The 19657-nt window shown below is 38.1% G+C and overlaps 2 protein-coding genes across 2 annotated transcripts; one reads left to right on the top strand and one right to left on the bottom strand.

Annotated features, from left to right (window-relative positions):
- On the bottom strand, window positions 1-2935 carry LOC121976420 (probable small nuclear ribonucleoprotein Sm D2). Its single transcript, XM_042528571.1, has 5 exons — window positions 2811-2935; window positions 1130-1153; window positions 911-985; window positions 448-552; window positions 1-363 (listed from the first exon to the last, which is right to left on the bottom strand). Exons 2-5 carry the CDS (start codon window positions 1145-1147, stop codon window positions 247-249), a joined length of 315 nt encoding a protein of 104 aa, XP_042384505.1. The 5' UTR covers window positions 1148-1153; window positions 2811-2935; the 3' UTR covers window positions 1-246.
- A 207-nt stretch (window positions 2936-3142) lies between these two features.
- Window positions 3143-10274, top strand: LOC121976419 (protein ENHANCED DISEASE RESISTANCE 2-like). Its single transcript, XM_042528570.1, has 22 exons — window positions 3143-3766; window positions 4514-4588; window positions 4695-4748; window positions 4840-4905; window positions 4981-5042; window positions 6536-6576; window positions 6729-6818; window positions 6891-6937; window positions 7011-7111; window positions 7314-7409; window positions 7489-7553; window positions 7624-7695; window positions 7808-7954; window positions 8042-8349; window positions 8503-8575; window positions 8658-8833; window positions 8900-9001; window positions 9091-9141; window positions 9228-9371; window positions 9453-9548; window positions 9695-9796; window positions 9886-10274. The coding sequence occupies exons 1-22, from the start codon at window positions 3617-3619 to the stop codon at window positions 9976-9978; spliced, it is 2211 nt and encodes a 736-aa protein (XP_042384504.1). The 5' UTR covers window positions 3143-3616; the 3' UTR covers window positions 9979-10274.
- The last annotated feature ends 9383 nt before the right edge of the window (window positions 10275-19657 follow it).

Genomic DNA, 19657 nt, shown 5'->3' with positions numbered 1-19657 from the left:
TTAATGCGAACGAAATAAGATCTCCATCCATTGCAGCTAACAGTACTATTACAAGCAGTTCAAGCACATTCAAGATTGCAGCAACAGGTTTCTACACTAGGAACAAGGTTCAGCAAATTGCATCACAACTAATGCATCCAACTAGTTCTGAAACAGGTTAAAAGAGATGGTTCATCATCTCATTGCAGGATCAAAACCCCAAGCACACGCTATATCCATGAAAATCCCCATTTCAATCTCAGATCTTCATTTGGGATTTCGTAGCACAATGATGACGGAGTCTCCGCGAAGGAACATCTTGCTGATGAATCTATCCTTGTTGACTGGAAGTGCTTTCTTCTTCCCCTTGCCTGTCTTAGGCAGCTGGAATCAAGGCAATTAGGCAAATTCCTCAAGAAACCATCCATGTAAAGAGATGATTTGTGCGCATTTATGAAGTAATAATACCTCAGTCCACATCTCCCTAACATTTTCGAGTACCATGTTGCAGTGGCGATCAAATGCTCTCACCCGACCAAGGAGCTTCTTGTTGTTCCTGCAATTAATAAGCACCTGTTGCAGACGATATTTATTAGAAATTATAGCCAAGTATTACCACCAACTAAAATGTTCCATTACTAAAATGCAAGACAAGTAGAACGAATAAGAAAACTAGTAATTAATTCGGACTGCCATATGACCCAGAAACAAGCCTGCCTCACAGAGAGTTGTTTTGGGCTAAATACCAAAGAGTTATCTTCTCTTTACCTAATACTGATAGTTGTAATGATGTAGCAGCATGATAAAGATATGCATCTGGTTAATTGGTAGAAAAAATCAATTAGACACTTCTACTGGGTTAACTATATCTAAGTACATATTTTAGGAACTTTGCCTGTGTTAATAATACATTGTGTAATCTTCGATATACCTGAGTATTGTTCTTGACACTCATCATGAGAACAGAGAGGGGGCCCGTATTGAATTCCTCCTCTTCTTTCTTGGCCTGAATAGAATATAATATATCAATATCGAAAACAAGTAAGTTCTCCATATAAAACTGCAGAAATAATATACAAACAAGAGAAAACTTGACAGAAACTTCTTTCAATGAGATAAAGGATTGAAACTTTTGAGGTTGGATACTTACACTAGTGTCGTCCTCCATTGAGTTCTGCAATACAAGGCCGGAATAAGGTTAAAACTTGGAAATAGTAGAGCACGATTAGCTACTACATTGCAGCACTATAATAAAAATGAAGAGCAGGAATGATCTTTGAATACCAGAAGTTTGTAACTGCAGAACTAGAAAGCAAAGACTAATCATAAGCTTCATAGTTCATAGCCACGATAGATGCCACAAAGCACACTTCTAAGACACATTATGTTTCTGTGAGTAATGCCATACGATTTGGGTGGCAATTTATGAGACCAAAGAACTCTTAAAACAATGCCAATTGCTAGTATACATAATCTTTTATTCAAAACGATAAGCAAATGAAATTCCAGGTCCAAATTTCGCACTTCATGAATTATAACATAATCATTAGGAATTATTTTCTTTTCCAATGGAAATTGGCTCCAAACTAGCTACAAGAAACATGCTTAGATGTCTTTTGAGATGTACAGTCATGATGGAGCATCAGCTGACCTCAAGGTGATAACAAAATAAGCATTTAAGAGCAAACCTCTGTTCACAATTGCAAAATTGTTAAGACTGATTGTTCACGAATTCCTGTAATTATGCAAAAAATTTACACTAATTTGGCTATTCAACAAGCCAGTGTGATGCCTAGTTAGCATATCAATATAAAAAAACACAGAAAGAAATAGATCTGGTCCACCTTATAGAATCTAGGCAGAAGCCCACAACTAATGACAAAATTACATAATTAGGCAACAAGCTGAAATCATTATTCATTTGAAGGTTAATGCAAAAAAAAATAAATTAATATTTCCTGACGGAGTAAGTGGAATATGATATAAATGTGTACTTCAAGATTTAAGAAAAGTTGGAAGAAACAGTTTGTATCAGTTAATGGTTTGCTCTGGAAATATATTTAGATTAAGGTTTTGGTAATAGTAGCACACACACACAAATCTCAACTCCAAGCCATTGATTTGTTACATTGATGATCACTAGCAACACTTGCACATTATATCAACAATTTCTCAATCAGATCATCTAAAATTCAAATAACAAGCAGCAGGACAACATAAAGTTAAATAGGACAAGATTTGCATGCTAATCATATATTGAGCTCGAGATGATGTATCTTCAACTTCATTAAAAGGAATTAGGTTTAGGAACGACAAATAATAGATAGCCAAAAATTCTCTGTAGTACTACAGTCCTTTCAATATCCCGAGATTATAATGTGCCACTCCTAACCGTTAAGGGTAACTACATGGCTCTTATCAGTTATCCCTCCATTAAAAACCGTGTGAGGCTATATCACAATGCAAACCATGTTAAGCCGTGCACATCTAAAGAAGATTAAAACTGCACACTTTCTTCAGCAAGAAATCAAACGTCGAAGACGCATTAATCTTCCAAGTAAAGAAGATTAACCTTCCACGAAAACTTGTCACATATATCAACCAGATTGACGAAACCTCCTCAGTCCGTTTAGTAATTCCCTATATCCTATTTACAAAAACATACGAGGTCGAGCATTCCAATCTACTTCCAAAAACGGAAAATTGTGCCTAAATTTTTCCTTCTTTTAAGACAACCACACAGTATCTGAGGACGAAGTAAGATCGAAGTTAACAGATCAAAGTTAACAAAACGCTAGCAAGTAAGATCGACGGAGCAGGAAGGATGTAACCTGTGGAGGAAGTAGAGAGGGCCGTCTCGTCGAGCAACTTTGGGGCGGGCGGCTTCGGCGCAAAGGCGGCGGCTTTGAATGCTTCCTGGGGTGATAAACTAGGGTTTTGTATTTATCTGATTTTAAATATTATTTGTAAACTCCAAATCTAATCCGAAATATAAAATTCAATAAAAAAAATAACGCCCAATTAAGGGCTATTTTTGAAATAAAAATACCTATAAAAAAATAATTTTTTCCTTTATGTCGGTCCATTTTTCAAATGAGGAGGGATAAATATAGAATTAATGATTTTGTGAGGAGGGAAGGGTGTATATTAATTTCAACGGTACTAAATGAAGGCCATGCTCGAGGGGAATGGGCGCAGCCAGTCAACGATGCCACCTAAATAGTATGTCTCCATGCCTCCATCGATGATTCAGTGCCTTTCATGTTCCTGCGTTTCCGCAGCTTCTTTATCAGAGATTGTAGAAGTCTCATGTCTGCAACAAGTGTGCGAGAGGCAGAGAAGAGGGAGGAGGAGTGTTCATAGGGACTTGCAACGGTTTGAAGGTTGCCAGCTGCCCCTCGGTCTCGGATTGGAGAGGAGGTGTGGTGTTGAGGCATCGGAGGAGGTAGCCGCTTGGCTACTACGACGACGACGGCTCCACCCTTACTCCCTCCTCCGTTCTCCAAAAGTTGCTTCCTTTTGCCGCAGTTCGTCCTCGACTCCTCGGCATTGTCTTCCGCCCCTACTTTCCTCTACTTTTTTGGCGGAGAGAGAACTAGGTCGCGGATAGAGAGAGAAAGAGAGGTGGGTCGTCTCGATGGAGCGCGGAGACGAACGGAGAATCGAAGGGTGGTTGTACCTCATCCGGTCGAGTCGCCTCGGACTACACTACTCGAGGAAGAGGTACTTTGTCCTCGAAGGTAACGCCCTCAATTGCTACAAGAACTGGCCCGCGCCGGACGGAGAGGTACTGGGAATCTGCCTCTCTTTTTTTCGTCTCGATCTCTTTTGGCGAATGGGAGAAAGATGGGCCTTTTTTTTTCTTGTTTCTTTGAAATCTAGTGTTGAATTTTCTTTGCTGTTTTTCTTAGTTTCTTTGGTTAGAACTGACCTTTTTGATGTTTTATTGATCGAGTTTTTATGAAAGAGATGGAGAGACATCTTAGGCGTGAGCATTCTTTAGAGTTTTGTCTCTCTGTTGATCATCCTAATCTGATCGGCCGAATGAAACTCACGATTTTTCTACTGCAACTCTTGGTTCATATGGAGATGGAATTTTTCATTGGAGAGCGTGACCTTCTTGGTCAAACACTTATATATTCTTCTTATCTTCTTAAGTAATTGCAATGTTTTTGACAAAAACTTTTTCTGTTTCATGTTATTCTACATTTTTGCTCACATTTCCCCTAGCCATTTCTTTTGTGGTATCACCATCTCAATTACAGATTGAACATGCAATTTATTGTTTCAAATTTGAGTGCAAGTTGTGAGACTACCTATCCCGGGTCAACTTCATTGTGCCTTTTCAGTTTCTGGTCATAAAATTTTCATTGTGCCTTTTCAGTTTCTGGTCATAAAATTTTGATGCTGGAGAAGCAGATTGAAGAATCTCTTCAACTCCTTGACACAGAAACTTCATAATTATTGTTTGGCTACTAAAAATTATTCTTCTGATAGCAAAACTGTGATATTAATATGCATATGCTGTCATTAGGATCCCAGACGCAAAGCACTGATTGATTCCTTCACTCGCGTCACAGACAATGGCAGAGAGAGCATCCAGAGAAATGTACTTCGGATCCCTAATCATCTTATACTCATTTTCCATTTTATCACTCAAGTTATAGTTTTACTAAGTTTGTTGCTAAGTCATTACTTTTAATGGCTGTCATCAGGTCTTCTATGTCTTTACCATTTATAACACTTCCAAGCCCAACGACCGGCTGAAGGTAATTCTGTGCTCGGAATGGTAGACTTCTACCAGATTGCCATTTTTTATTTTCATTCGTTGATCAGATTGATGCTCCATGAACTATGCAGTTAGGTGCGAGGAGCTCTGAAGAAGCAGCTAAGTGGATCAAATTGGTAATGGGAATAACATTCAAGGTTTGTTTCCTTCTCTAATCAAATTGAGATTTATTGATAAAGAGACATTGTTACTCTTCTTTATTTAAACATCAGGAGTTCCCAAACAACGATAACGATAATGCGATTTGCTTGAAGAAAAAATTACAATCTATTAGGTAATACACAGTCTCTTTGCATTTTTTTTAATTCTTCTATTGCATTTCTTTTTACCTATTCTTTGACCTCAACAGGTCAGTTGCTAGAAATGATGTCATGCCTGTTAATGTATTATGGTCGTATCATTACTCTCAACTTCATGTACTTAATTTTGCCTGTTATTATTTTACTCTGCATGCTTAAGGAGCTGATTAGATCACTTTCCAGCTAATTCATGAATGCATAAATGAATGTGAAGAGAAAATGCTGTAAATTGTGCCAATTTTTTTTTTTAAAAAAAAAGATAAAATGGCAGGAAGGAATCCACTTTGCTATATTATAAGAGCAGGATTTTTTAACTAATTTGATTGAAAGCAGTATATAACTACACCATTAGTGCCTCAAACATGATAATGTTTGCTGCTCAAAATAATTGCAGACACCAAAGGGCAAGGGATTGACAACCTCAGAGATAACCGGATATAGGTAAAAGCTAACAGTATACTAATGAGAGGTATACCTAATCAGCTTTTGAGGAAGGATGTGATGTCAAGATAACACTGCCTCTGAACATTCTGAAACCCCAAATTCTAAGTATCGACCACCAATGATGCAAAACAACCATGAGCATTGCTCCGTGTTAGAAATAAGATGAATGCAAAGTGAAATAAGAAAGAAGAAATCTATCATGTCAAGCAACTAGTAGTTGTCAAAGTATAAAAATAAACAAGAATGTGCAATATATTAAAATAAACAAAAACACAGAAATAGTTGCATGGTTCTGCAAAGTATCTGTACCAAAAGAATAATAACAAAAGCACATTACAGATCATTACTGAAAAAAAAAAACTAGAAAAGAGACAAAAAAAAAAATACAACACTAAACATTGAGCATTTTCATTAGCCGTGCAAGGACAATAACTTAGATATTAGAAAGAATATACCTACCTATCTATATAATCAAGGACACATTATTTGTACACCCCCATTGTTTGCTCAAAGTTTCAAATATAAAACATGACATAATATGCTCAATTATCAATTTGTACAGTATTTTTTCTTAGGATCCATTATTTTATATCTTCATCATGGATATAGGCCTACCCTATGGGTTATCTTCATATGCCATTTATTCTGGATTTCTATGAAAGCAAATGAGACAAACTTTTTTATTCACATATAGTTAGGTCTCTCTGTATTTAAAAATAGGGAGCACATCATCTTGTTTTTAGCTTCTGATTATGCTTAATTTAATTAACTTCTTGCTGTTTAGATAAAGAGAGACAGTTATCCATCTAGTGATGCTACTGGGATTCATGATCTTACACTAGTTGTCTACCTGCAAGGCTGCAACTCATATTTAATGACACTCAAGCATACTTGTTTCCAAATGTGCACTTAGCAATATCTACTTCGGTTTTGATCATTTGTTGAAGCATGATGTGTTGTCCTGTTCATATTGGTTATGCATAAAAAACAATTTGGATTTTCTTACATTGCTCTTGATGTCCAGGTCAATCCCTATGAATGAGAGGAGAAGAACACATTCTATAGGTAATGATGTTCGTTTCTTTCCTTGTCTCCTATGGCTTAGTTCAAATCCTTTATCTCGAATATCATTTTTTTTTGCAACATCTCAATAACAAATTGTTATTTCTTGAAGAGGATATTTGTACTAGCTATAAGATTTTTCTTTCACTTGCTAGATTGGACCGTTTTCTCATCTATGAATGATGATCCAATTGCATCTGATGTAATGGCACCTTCCATGTGGACAATAATTGGCTGTAAAAATGGTAAGAACTTGTATTTTGTTTGTTTGTTTTCCAATAAGAAGTTCTAGAGATTTAAAAGATTTTAACATGTAGGTTTGCGATTGTTCAAAGAATCCAAAGATCTCAATTTCCCAACCACGGTATCTTTATTCTTCATCAAGAAATATGCATAATCATGAGTTCTTATTAAACTTAAGAATTTACTTCCCTCAGGATTGGGATGATCATCCAGCAATAATGGCTGTTGGTGTTGTAGATGCTTCTTCTGAGGAAATTTTCAATACTGTAATGTCTCTGGGACAGTCTAGATCAGAGTAAGCGGGTTCCTTGTTTAGAGCTTTATATTCAGTGGCATGATGTGCATTCTTAAAATTTGCCTTTTGAATTATTTGTTTGATTGAAATAGACATCAGACAAACTCTTTCACCCTTTTAACAAATTGCATATTCATTTGGTTATCCTATTCACGCAAGGTATGCTTTCTGTTGAATTTAAAGACAATGCAATCTCTTGCAGATGGGATTTTTGTTTGTTGGATGGTGAAGTTGTAGAACATGTGGATGGCCACACTGATATCATTCATAAGAAGTTGCGCGGAGACTGGTTATCATGGTTTGATCATCTCTGAATATTGACTTGTATGCTAGTCTGAAATTATGAGCTGCTTGATAGTGTTGGATCAATTTTTCAGGGGAATGAAAAGAAGGGACTTACTATTACGGCGTTACTGGAGGAGGGAGGATGATGGAGCATATGGTAATGTTAACTTTAGAGGTCTAGAAAGTGTGTTTGATAATGAATTAATTATCTGTTTCATTTTAAATAGTTGTACTATACCACTCAGTCGTGCATCAACGATGTCCACCGGAAAAAGGCTACATCCGTGCCTGGCTTAAAAGTAATGTAAACTGTACACTAAGAAATCATTTTTCTGAAAATTTTATGGTGATTTGCCACAAGCATACTGCTTGATTGTAACATGTGTGTGACTTGTTTTTGCCTTCCTGTAGGTGGAGGATATGAAATATCTCCAGTGAGTCAAGGTAAACAATCAGTTGTAAAACATATGCTTGCGATTGACTGGAAATTTTGGAAATCTAGTTTGTTTACATCATCCGCGATGGGTATAACAGTGAAAATGTCAGGGAGGGTTGCAGGTATCATTATATCATGAGAAATCAGATTTGTTCTATCCGATTAATACATCATGAGATTAAGAAAATTGATGATCATGTACTAAACAGCTCTCCGAGAATTCTTCCGTGCAAAAAATGGTAATTGCGCCTTAGATTTCTCATCAGATTATTTGAATGGAGAGATGGTGTCACCCCAGATGGCAAAAGAGCAAATCAAGCTAGAAATGCATCCAACAAGCGAGAATAGTAGGATCGAAAACTTTGCGGGATCCACACACACGCATACAGGCAGTGGTCCTGGTGGATCATTAGATCAAATGACTGATGCTTCAGATGAATTCTTTGATGTTATTGCTGAATCAGACTACAATCTAACAGAAGCACTTTGGCCTTCTGATGAAGTGCTGCAATCCCAGGTGAAAATTTCTAGATTTACGATCTTCATTTCGATTTGCTGATTCCCTTTTTTCAACAAACAAAAAACTCAAAAACAAATATAATATGATGGTGGGCACATTTGTTTCTCTAGAGATAATTTATCTTTTGCTTCTGTGTTCTTGTGGCACCAGTTAGAGCAAGACCCTGAAGTGAATAGTCTAGGTACTGCAAAAGTTTTTGTGAAGAAATTGCATGATATTACAGGTCAGTTCATCAATCCATATGTTATCATGAAACTTTTTTTTATTACTTTATAGTTAAAAATATTTTTGTTCTTATTTTGCAGTTGAAAAAAAAGATCATGCTCAATCAGGAGAAGTGCCTGCAAGGGACTGCAAGCCATGTAGCTATGGAGACACACTTACCCAAGATACAAATTGCAGTATGCCTTGCAGTTGGGCCATGGCAGATCCTTCAACATTCTTGATTCGTGGCGCATCTTACTTGATCGATCAGCAAAAGGTATCTCAATTTATGACTAAATTGTCGTAAATTGCAGCTTTATTGATCAACCGAACTCCATGGCAGGTGAAAGCCAGTACCACATTGATGCAGATGGTGGCTGCTGATTGGCTGAAATCCGATAAGCGGGAAGACGATCTTGGGGGACGAAGCGGGGGAATTGTTCAGGTTCCTCAAAACTTTATCTAGTCAAAATTTTGTAGGTGTTCTATTGTTGTCTTTTTTACTCATTAGCAACAAAGCATTGGATATTGCAGAAATATGCAGCACAAGGCGGCAGCGAGTTTTTCTTTATTGTGAACATACAGGTAGAAATATATCCCTTCCAACCATTTTGACTACAAACAAAGCTTTAATTCCATTGAAAGATTTCTTATGATGTCATATGCTACAGGTCCCTGGTGCAACTACATACAGTCTAGGATTATATTATATGATGGATGCTCGGCTAGAAAGCATTCCTGTCTTAGAAAGTTTTGTCAAAGGCGACGATGCTTATAGGAATTCAAGGTTTAAGCTCATCCCATATATATCTAAGGTAGGGTTCTTAGTGCATAAACTCAAAATAATTATGGTGGTTTTCTCGTTTAGTATGTTTTTTTTCTTTGTGATGGTGCAGGGTTCTTGGATAGTGAAGCAAAGTGTGGGTAAGAAAGCCTGTCTTGTTGGCCAAGCACTGGAAATCAATTATTTTCGCGGCAGCAACTACATTGAGGTGAGAAATTTCATCATCTAGTTGGTTTTCCAGACATTGTGACAAGAAAACTTGCAATTTTTGCTAGACATTAATAAAGAGGATCATGCTTATTCTCAAGATGACCATGCTGATGGTCATATATTCTATGAATATTTCACTTGCAGCTTGCGATCGACGTTGGTTCATCAACAGTTGCTAGGGGAGTTGTCAGTCTTGTTCTTGGTTACTTGAACAGCCTGGTGATAGAAATGGCATTCCTGATTCAGGTACGTCATCAAAAATCACTGGCAACAATAAGAAAAATTCGATTAATTTGAGAATTTAAGATGATTAAAGGCCTTGAACTGCATTGCAGGGCAACACACAAGAAGAGCTTCCAGAATCCCTTCTGGGAACATGCAGATTGAACCACCTTGATGCTTCCAAAGCTACTTCAGTTAACCCTTAGACATATACTTTGACGTGACTGCTTATTGTACTTCCATTATCGGCTTGATCAAGTATCGTCAAATGGTTAATGTATTGAATCATTTTAACAATCTTTTTCCCCCTTGTTCTTTGATGTAGGAACTTGTGAGTATAGGAGGAGGTTTTCCTTAGCTCACTCCTGTTGATAGTCACTCACATTTTACCTTCTTCTGCAACAAATTGTATATTTTATATCAAGTTTTCCTTCCTTTGCAAATTGTAAGAATCATAATTCGAACGATGTAAATTCGAAATATATAATAAGATCAAAATTTTTGCTGTTACATATTGCAACATTTCATCATTTCAGAAACTTTATAATAGCTATTGATATGGGATATTACAAGCGGACCCCAAGATGTAGTAGTCAAAGTTAGACAAGGTGAGGTGACTGCAAATAATCGGGGCACCCTCATCAAGACTTATCCCTTCACTCCCCAGCATTAAGACCGGGTTTATCTTAGCTGAGGGGATACAATGCTATTATTTCTCTTAATATATGGTCGGACGACCCTTGAGTCGGTTGAACTTAAGAGATTTATCGCTCCACTCAATGTCAAGACATATAGATTAAATCCAAATAATCATAAATCCAATCGAGTACATGAGATATATGTTAATATTAGTCCTAGTACCAATTATGAAATGATTGACAAGAGCACATTTTGTATCATATTTTATTAATTAATAAAAGACAAGGTTATTATATTTACTTTAGTTCAGTGCTGAATAAATAAGTATAATAATGTCCTAGGGTAGCAGGTTTGAGTCTATAACATATCAATTGTTTGAATTGTTAGTGAGATATAGATATATAGAATGCTACTCTTAACTATTCCTAGTCAAACATTAATATACAAGGATAATATTAATGTGTTGAGCCTAGCATGTAGGCCAACGGATGGCTTAATCTCACAAGTCATGAATATGAGATATCAGGTTGACACATGGGTATATCTTAGAGAATATGTACTGAATGACCTGCCATGAGAATATTTCATGGATCGTTATATGAGTGTCATAAACATTCTCATAGTGACTATTAGTATGAATAATCCTTAGATCTGAAGTCATCACGATTCTCTATATAAGGAGTTGTGTACTTTGGTATCGGCAAACATCACCTGTAACAAGGTGGACTATAAAGTCTATCACTGGGTATGCAATAGGTTATGCTAAGGGATGTTAGCGAAGCAGATGAGATCTATCCCTTCCATATGACGGAAGCGATATCTGTGAGCTCCTTGATTAGTAGGACATGAGAATGCATGATCATGTTCAAATGAGTGAATATGCAATATTGAGTTTATTTGATTGAGTGTGTCTACTTAGAGATCAAGAAACACAAACATTGATAAGAGAATGACATGGTTTATGTCTCATTGATCAATCTAGATATCAAGGATAGAAGGTTTGAGTCATACAAGATAATAGACATGGAAAGGTTAGGTCGGATCTTGATATTCTCGTCACTTGGGTAGCAATGATATCTTGCTAGATGCCACTTATTGTCTATGTATCTAAAATAATTTTAGAGACATTGTCAACGTTATGAGAACTTATTGGGTCATACACAAAGAACAAGTTGATTTGGAGATGAGTTCATATGATGGATCATTTGATTAAGTCTAATCCGAATTAGACTCATTGAGTTAGATTCAATTGGATCCAACTATTGGATTGAGTCCAATTTGAATTGGACTCATTGAGTCAATTCAAATTTGTGATGATTAATGAGTTAGACTAATTGAGTGACATGATGAATTTGAATTCATCAAGGAAGAGGAGTGTTTAATTTAGAATTGATCATATATTGGATGAAAAGCAAAAGGTGTTCAATTTAGAATTGATCATGCATTAGATGAAGATAAATGTTAATGTCAATTAAGGCAATTGACATTTAAGATAATTTTATGAAAGAGTACAAAAGAGGTTTTGATGCATTTTCAAGATTAGAGATTTTGTGTTCTTACGTTTCTTCTTCTTCATCGACCTTGGCCGAAACTTCCAAAGAGGTTGCTAGCATAACCTTTGATTGGTTTTCTTCTCCACTTCGTAAGTTCGTGAGATGGACGGAAGGCTTGTTCATGTGGATACCGAAAGAGGTGCGTAGGGGTGTAAATGAGCCAAGCCGCTCGTGAGCTATTCGAAGCTCGATTCGATAAAAGCTCGTTTGAGCTCGTTTAATGAGGCTCGTTAAGATAAACAAACCAAGCTCAAGATTTACAATATTCGGTTCGTTAGCTCGTGAACATGTTCGTTAAGTTCATAAATCAACTTTTAAATAAAAAAAATAATAGTTTTGATATTGAATTTATAGATTTTACACTCTACTTATGAAAAACATAGACAAACATATTAAAATTATTTATTATAATAAAATTATAAATTTTAACAAGAATATTATAATTTTTTTAAAATGTATAATTTAATTTTTAATGAATATTTAAATTTATAATTTATATTTATTAAGCTCGTTTAGGCTCGATAAAAGTTCGAACAAGCTCGTGAGCCATGAATATATTCGTTAAATAAAGCTCGAGCTCGGCTCGATTATAAACGAACCAAACTCAAACATCCAAGAGTTCGGCTCGGCTCGGCTCGATTACACCCCTGGAGGTGCGAACATTTGATCGTGCTAAGATCCTTACCGTCGGGAGTTCATATTTGCGCAACAAAAGTAACTCCCTTTAACAAAACTTAGTATATAGTTTTCCTTCACATGGATCTTCTGGAAAGAAACTAATTTTTTTTTCCGCTGTGTTTTCTGCATGTGTAGCGCTCTAGTTCCTTACAATATAGCCCCCCACTGCTACAATATATAGTTGATATAACTCAGTATATAACTAGTTGACTCAACAACCGATCAAACCTATGGGTCTCAGTTCACTTCTCATGTGGCATCCTCCTTTCGCATAGCGACTCAGGCATGAGGTCGATTGGGTTTACATGGCTTAGTGCCCCCACATATACAAGATAAATGGACAAGGCAATTTCCAGTACCAACTTAGTTGGATATGTTGGTACGGAAAGCATCCGATGATCGAATCTGAGTTTTGATATGGCAAAGGGTTCAAAGTTAAGATTATTTGTGATCTAACAAGTTTGAATGAGATTGCAGGAAAGTCCTAAGTGTTCTTAGGCAAAAGTCCTAGCTGTGGTTAGGCAGGTGGAAATCCCTAGTGTTGGAGTGTATACTAAAAGCCTAGCTTTTGTAAATATTTATTTTTGAAATAAAAGAATCACATTGGTCAATATCTGCATTTATTTGTTAAATGTAATTGTTCAATTAATTTATATAATAGATAACATGAAGTGTGGTGTCACACTCAGAAGATCATGTTGTCGGTTCTCTATAAATTACAAACAGTAGCTCACGACTAAGATGGAAAGGAACAAACCATCAGAATAGTCGTAGTGTAATTAAGTATTAGTTTATCTTGACTAATAAATTACACTGATACACTTTAAGTGTATTGAGTAGGATCATTTAGGCAAGTTCTTTTTGTACTGACTTAATAAAAGAACTAGACCTTAGTTATTATGGAAGTGTGTGCTCTTAATCATAATATAATAACAAGCACATATATTTAATATTTATTTCTTTAACTTATCAAAAGGTGAGGTTTAGCTCGATAAATCAATATGTCTGATAAGTTGGGAAATGATATTACTTATAGTGTGTGTTGTTGATTATAGAAGGAATCTGTGCTCTAGTTATCTAGGTTGAGAATATTCCCAAGAGGAGCTCATAAGGATTGTCATGTTAAACCCTGCAGGTGGACTTAGTCCGACATGACAATGAAGTTGAGTGGTACTACTCTTGGAGCTAGATATTAATTAAGTGAGTTGTCAGTAACTTACTTAATTAGTGGACATTTGTAATCTTAAACACAGGGAGACTAACACACTCATAATAAGAAGGAGCCCATAATGTAATTTGGGATTGGTGTGGTAGTGCGGTAATAACTCTCTAGTGGAATGAGTTATTATCAATGAACTTGAGTTGTGTGTTCGGGGCGAGCACGGGATACCCAAGCTCATCGGAAGGCCAAAACCAATTTCTCCTCTAGGTTCCTGTTGTAACCTCATTAAAGCCTCAAGTCCATCCAAAGAAAGGTCTGTCTTGGTGTCCAAGAAAAGGGTTGGCCCATTACTTGGTGACCAAGCAATGGTCGGCCACATCTCCTTTTAATAGGGTCAGCCCTATTGCTTGGTGACCAAGCATGTAGGGGCCGGCCACAATTATTTCAAATAGGAGGGGTGTTTTAAATTTTTAAAATCTTCTCTTTGTAGAAAACTATAAGTTTTAAAAGAGATATTTTAATTTTTAAAACCTTCCTTATTTGAATTAGGCCACATGTTTTAATAGAGAGTTTTAAAAGTTTTAAAACTTTCCTTTTTTAAACCATCCTCATGGTTTAAGAAAAAAAGGGAGATAAGTTTTAAAATTAAAATTTTCTATCATCATGTTAAAAAAGGAAATTTTATTAGAGAAGTTTTAAATTTTAAAACATGGTTTTAATTTTTAGAACTTTCCTTTTTTTAATTCCTACTTTAGGAAAGAGAGCTTATAAATTTTATAAGAGGATTTCTTCTTGTAAAATTTTTAAAAATTATATTTCCTTTATTCCCTTGATGAGGTGGCCGACCACCTTGCTTGGTGCCCAAGCAAGGGGCCGGCCATAATAAAATAAATTAAAATCATCACAAAATCAAATTTGGTGATTGATTCAATCCAGAGGAAAGAAAAGGAAAAAATAAAAAAGGGAAAAAGAAAAACTCTTGGATTATTTTATTTTTTGTAAAAAGTTTTTCCTTATTTGCCTTGGGCAAGTAATATAAAAGAAGGGGTGAGGGGGCTTCATGAGACACGACTCTTATTCTCTTACTTGGAGATCTCTTGGTGGCCGGCCCTCTCCCTTCTCTCTTTCCCTTTGCTCTCTTCTCCTTGGTGGTGGTGGTGGCCGGATTTTAGAAGAAGAGGAGGAAGCTTTTGGATGGTGTTCATCTTGGAGGATCGTCGCCCACACGATGTCCAAGGCGAGGCGAGGAATACGGCAGAAGATGTCTAGGTCATTAGATTACAAAGAGAAGGTATAACTAGTAATTTTCTTCCGCATCATACTAGTTATTTTCTTTGTAAGAATTCTAAATACAAGAGACAATTAGATCTAGTTTATCGAATTTATTTTTCAAGTTTGTGTTTTCTTCTTTTCGAATTTGTGATTCGATTGTCCCTTTTGGTTAACCTAGAGTTATTTAAGGAAATAAATATTAGCTTTCCTTAAAAGGCTTTGCCTAGGCGGTGGTGGTTGTTCCCATATCCAAGAAGGCCATGTGCCTCGCCATGCAGTCCTGGAAGCCAATTTTGGAAAATAATATTTATGGAATTAATAACTTAGGTAGATTTGAATCAATAGTGTTAAGTTTCGCTTGCGATTCAAATCTAAACCATTAAGAACAGATAAGTTAAATTTAGAATCAATGATATTAAGTTCCGTCTGCGATTCCTAATTTAACTTCTAAAGAATACAATAGGTTATTTAAGGAAAGGTTCGACACTTGTACAAAATTTTTTGTACAGTGGAACCGGTATATTTTCCTAGGACTAACCAACATCTAAGGGGTGGTAACCCTAGGTCCTAGCGGGTGGTAACCCTAGGCGGAAAGTCTTGGCGGGTCGAAGGCTTGGGGCAAAAATCCTAGAGTCGGGGACTCTAGGTTGAAATCCTGGTGTCGCGAATCGGGTGGAAGTCTGGACGAAGCATGGAGCGGATCTCCAGCATGAAGACCGGAAGCTTCGGACGCTGAGCAAAAGCCTAGTTGGTCTGGAGGATCAATCTGGCAACAGGTAACTTCTCCTGAGAGGAGTAGGTGAGGACGCGTTCCCCGAAGAGGGAACAGTAAATGTCAGTTCGACCTAGAGTTTCATCGAAACTCAAAATCAGAACTGAACAGCCAGAGACTGTCAAACTTCAGTTTATATATATTGTTTTATGCCTAGACTAATTTTATTTTACAGAAAATAAGGGATTGGAAAAAGCTGGTCCGAGCGCCCGGAACTGGTCCGGACGCCCCGAGCTGGTCCGGGCACCCCGAGCTAGTCTGAGCGCCTGGAGTCGGTCCAGGCGCCCGAAACTCAAAAGTTATCGCCAAGCTGATGTGGTGCACATGGAGTGGCCGAGCCACGTGGTCCAGGTGTTCAGAGGGGTTCCGGGCGCCCAGAACAGCCTATAAAAGTAGCTTCGACCAAGAGCTTCAATACAACACAACGAACGACTTTCGCTTCTTCAAGCTGCTCAAAAGATGATCCGACAAAGCCATAACTCGACTCTGATGATCGGAAGCTTTAAATTCTCTGTTCTTAATTAGGTATAATTTCCATTACTGCATTTAATCATTGTATTTGTAAATCTGTGAATTTATAGTGATTGCCCACTGAAAGCACTCTTACGTGCGAGCCTTGAAGTAGGAGTCGTCACAGGATCCGAATCAAGTAAAATCTTGGTGTTTGTATTGTGTCTTTTTTACTTTTCAACTGTGTATTTACTTAAAGTTTTACGAAACGAACGAAATAGCCACGGGCGATATTCACACCCCCACCCTCTAGCACTTTTCGATCCTACAGGATATAGAGCCGACCGGACTTCCAGATCTCATATTATTTCAGGAACAAGCCTCATAACATATGAATGATCGGTTCATAACATATGTCGGATCTATTGGGTCTCAATTCCTCACTCGAGTCCCCCACTATTCAAAGGTGAGTCTCCCATCATACATTAAGTCAGTAATAGAACCAACCGAACCTACGAGACTTAGATCCCCAATGCTTTAACATCAGATCCTCAACACTAAGGTGTGGTATATAGCCGATCGACCCAATTGCCAGTCGGACTTATGAGATCAAGCTTCCTGTTCTTCAAGGGGGCAAACCTTCTATTATATAGTTGGTCGAGTATAAGGCTGGTCGAATTTTCTTCAGGAGATAGTAGTGTTAGAGAATCACAGCAACTCGTTAGAGAATAATAGCTATTGTTCAGAGAGTATTTTTCGGTTACAACATATGCATTCAGTAGAACCTTCCTCGAAGATGACTCTACATCTCCTATCATCTGACACTTTATGACAGTATATTCTCTTAATCGCCTCATCAATGGCTCAAGTTATAAAAGACGGTTCAGATATTATTAGCGAAAGATTCCTTGGAGGAAGACTGTACACCTTCCATTACCCGACATCTTCGGACACCAAATATTCTTTGTCGCTTTATTATTGTAGAGGTTATGAGAGATGATATAAAAAGGGGTTCTTTCCGTTAGCGAGGTACGCTTGATTACATAATACCTTTTACGCTCAAGCATCTACTATTCATCTTCTATACTTTTCACTCGCCCACCGCATTGACTTGAGTGTTGGAGGGCCTGCGCCAGAGACCCCCTCCCTACTTCTCACTCTAATGTAACATTCCCTTTACTCTCACTTTGGTGTGCATAGAGAGGAAGGAGGATATTCTTCTCTAGTTCGAAGTCTTCTTCCAGTCAACAATAGAACCACCTGCCCAACATGCCATCTCTCCCGATTTCAGACAGGATTAAATTTGGCGTTGTCTGTGAAAATTTTCACATGAATATAAAACGTAGAGGTGGAAGAAGCTAGACGATTTACCACTGTCACCCTGTCTCAAGAGGATTTTGAGTTGCTGGTAGTAGCCCGTGCACAAAAGTTAATGCAACAGTAACAAGTAGCTATCGCTGCTATGTTGCCGCACGACCTTGCTGTGTCGATGACAGACCCTCACACTGAAAGAGGGACTCGAGTAGAAGGCCCAACTAGGTTTCAATCAGTTACTCCTCTAGCGGCTGGCTATGTACAACCACCCCTCTAGCAAATTAACCTGTCGCCTGTGTCACCATCCCCTATTGCTTATCACTAGGCATTATTTGGCACGCCCCCGGAGGGTATGGTCTGAGAAGAAAGGCCTTAGGTGTCATCTTTTGGGGAGCTCCAGCGCGAGATCTGTGTTAGGGTCGTTTGGTGCTAGAGGAGGGGGGGTGAATAGCTCGTCGTGTTCGTTGTGATGCTTCATGATGATGATGTTGCAGCAGAAATACACACAAAACACACTCACAACGCGACCGCTAGGATTTACTTGGTATCCACCTCAAGAAGAGGTGACTAATCCAAGGATCCGACCCTCACTCACTCATCCACTAATAAAACACTCCTTCTCGGTAACTACCGAAGACGGAGAAGTCTTGTACAATCTCTCAATACAAGAAGAAAGAAAAACAAACTTATACAATACAAATCTTACAAGATTTACAAATCCTAGTTTGCTTCTCCTTGTATATGGAACATCTCTTAACCTTGAAAGTGCAGCAACACTTTACTCCAAGAAGCTTCAAGATCTGGCATGAACCTGTGAGAAATTGTCGCTGGAAATCGAGTGGACGAGATGCTGAAGAAGAAACTCACCGAGGCTTAAAACCTGCGCAACGGTCGAATCTCAATTGATTAGTTGATCGATTAGGGAGGCTGAATCGATCGGCCGATCGATTCAGAGCACCTCTGTGCTCTGCTGGAGAAACTTGAATTGATCGGCTGATTGATTCAGCGTTTATCACGACTCGCGCGATTTCCAGCTCCCCAATCGATCGACCGATCGATTGGAGGTGCCCAATCGATCGGCTGATCGATTGAGAAAGCTTCTGTGTGCGCGATCTCGCTTCCCAATCGATCGATCGATCAATTGGTCAATCCTTTGATCGCGCAGCATAGCCAATCGATCGACCGATTGATTGGCTTCCCTTGGACTTGCTTAACTCAAGTCCAAGGTCCTCAATTCCAACATTTGGTCAACCGTGACCTGTTGGAACCTCCTGCCTAGCATCCGGTCAATCTTGACATATTAGGACTTCTTCACCAAATGTTCGGTCAACCTTGACTCACTTGGACTTCCACCAGATGTCCGGTCACTCTTAACCCATCTGGATTTCCTCGTGCCAAGTATCCGGTCAATCCTTTGACCTACTTGGACTTCCCAAAACCAGGTGTCCGGTCAACCTTGACCCACCTGGATTTCCACGTGCCTGGCTTCATTCACCATGTCTTTCCATCTGCCTAGCTTCACTCACTAGGACTTTTCATCTGCTTGGCTTCACTCACTAGGACTTTCACCTAACTTCACTCACTAGGATTTTCTTCTGCCCGGCTTCACTCACCAAGACTTTCCATCTGCCTAGCTTCACTCACTAGGACTTTTCATCTATCTAGCTTCACTCACCAGGACTTTTCATCTGGCTAGCTTGATTCACCAGGACTTTCACCTAGCTTCACTCATTAGGATTTTTCTTCTACCTGGCTTCACTCATCAAGACTTTCACCAGCTTCACTCACTAGGATTTTCCTTCTGCCTGGCTTCACTCACCAGGACTTTCAACTTCCTAACCTCCAGTTAGGACTTCCACAATAAAGTATCTGGTCAACCCTTTGACCTACTTGATTATTCTTCATACAAATCTGTATGTATTGTCAAACATCGAAACTCATACATCAAGACGCAAGCTTGAGTCCACTCAAGCTTAATCAACCTGGTCAACGTAACCCAAGGGATATTGCACCAATAATCTGCGCAAGGGGAAGGCCCCGATAGT

Source organism: Zingiber officinale, chromosome 4B (genome assembly GCF_018446385.1).
Source record: "Zingiber officinale cultivar Zhangliang chromosome 4B, Zo_v1.1, whole genome shotgun sequence".
Lineage (NCBI taxonomy): Eukaryota > Viridiplantae > Streptophyta > Magnoliopsida > Zingiberales > Zingiberaceae > Zingiber > Zingiber officinale.
Note: the sequence above shows the minus strand (reverse complement) of the source record. Positions and strands in the feature narration are given on the sequence as shown.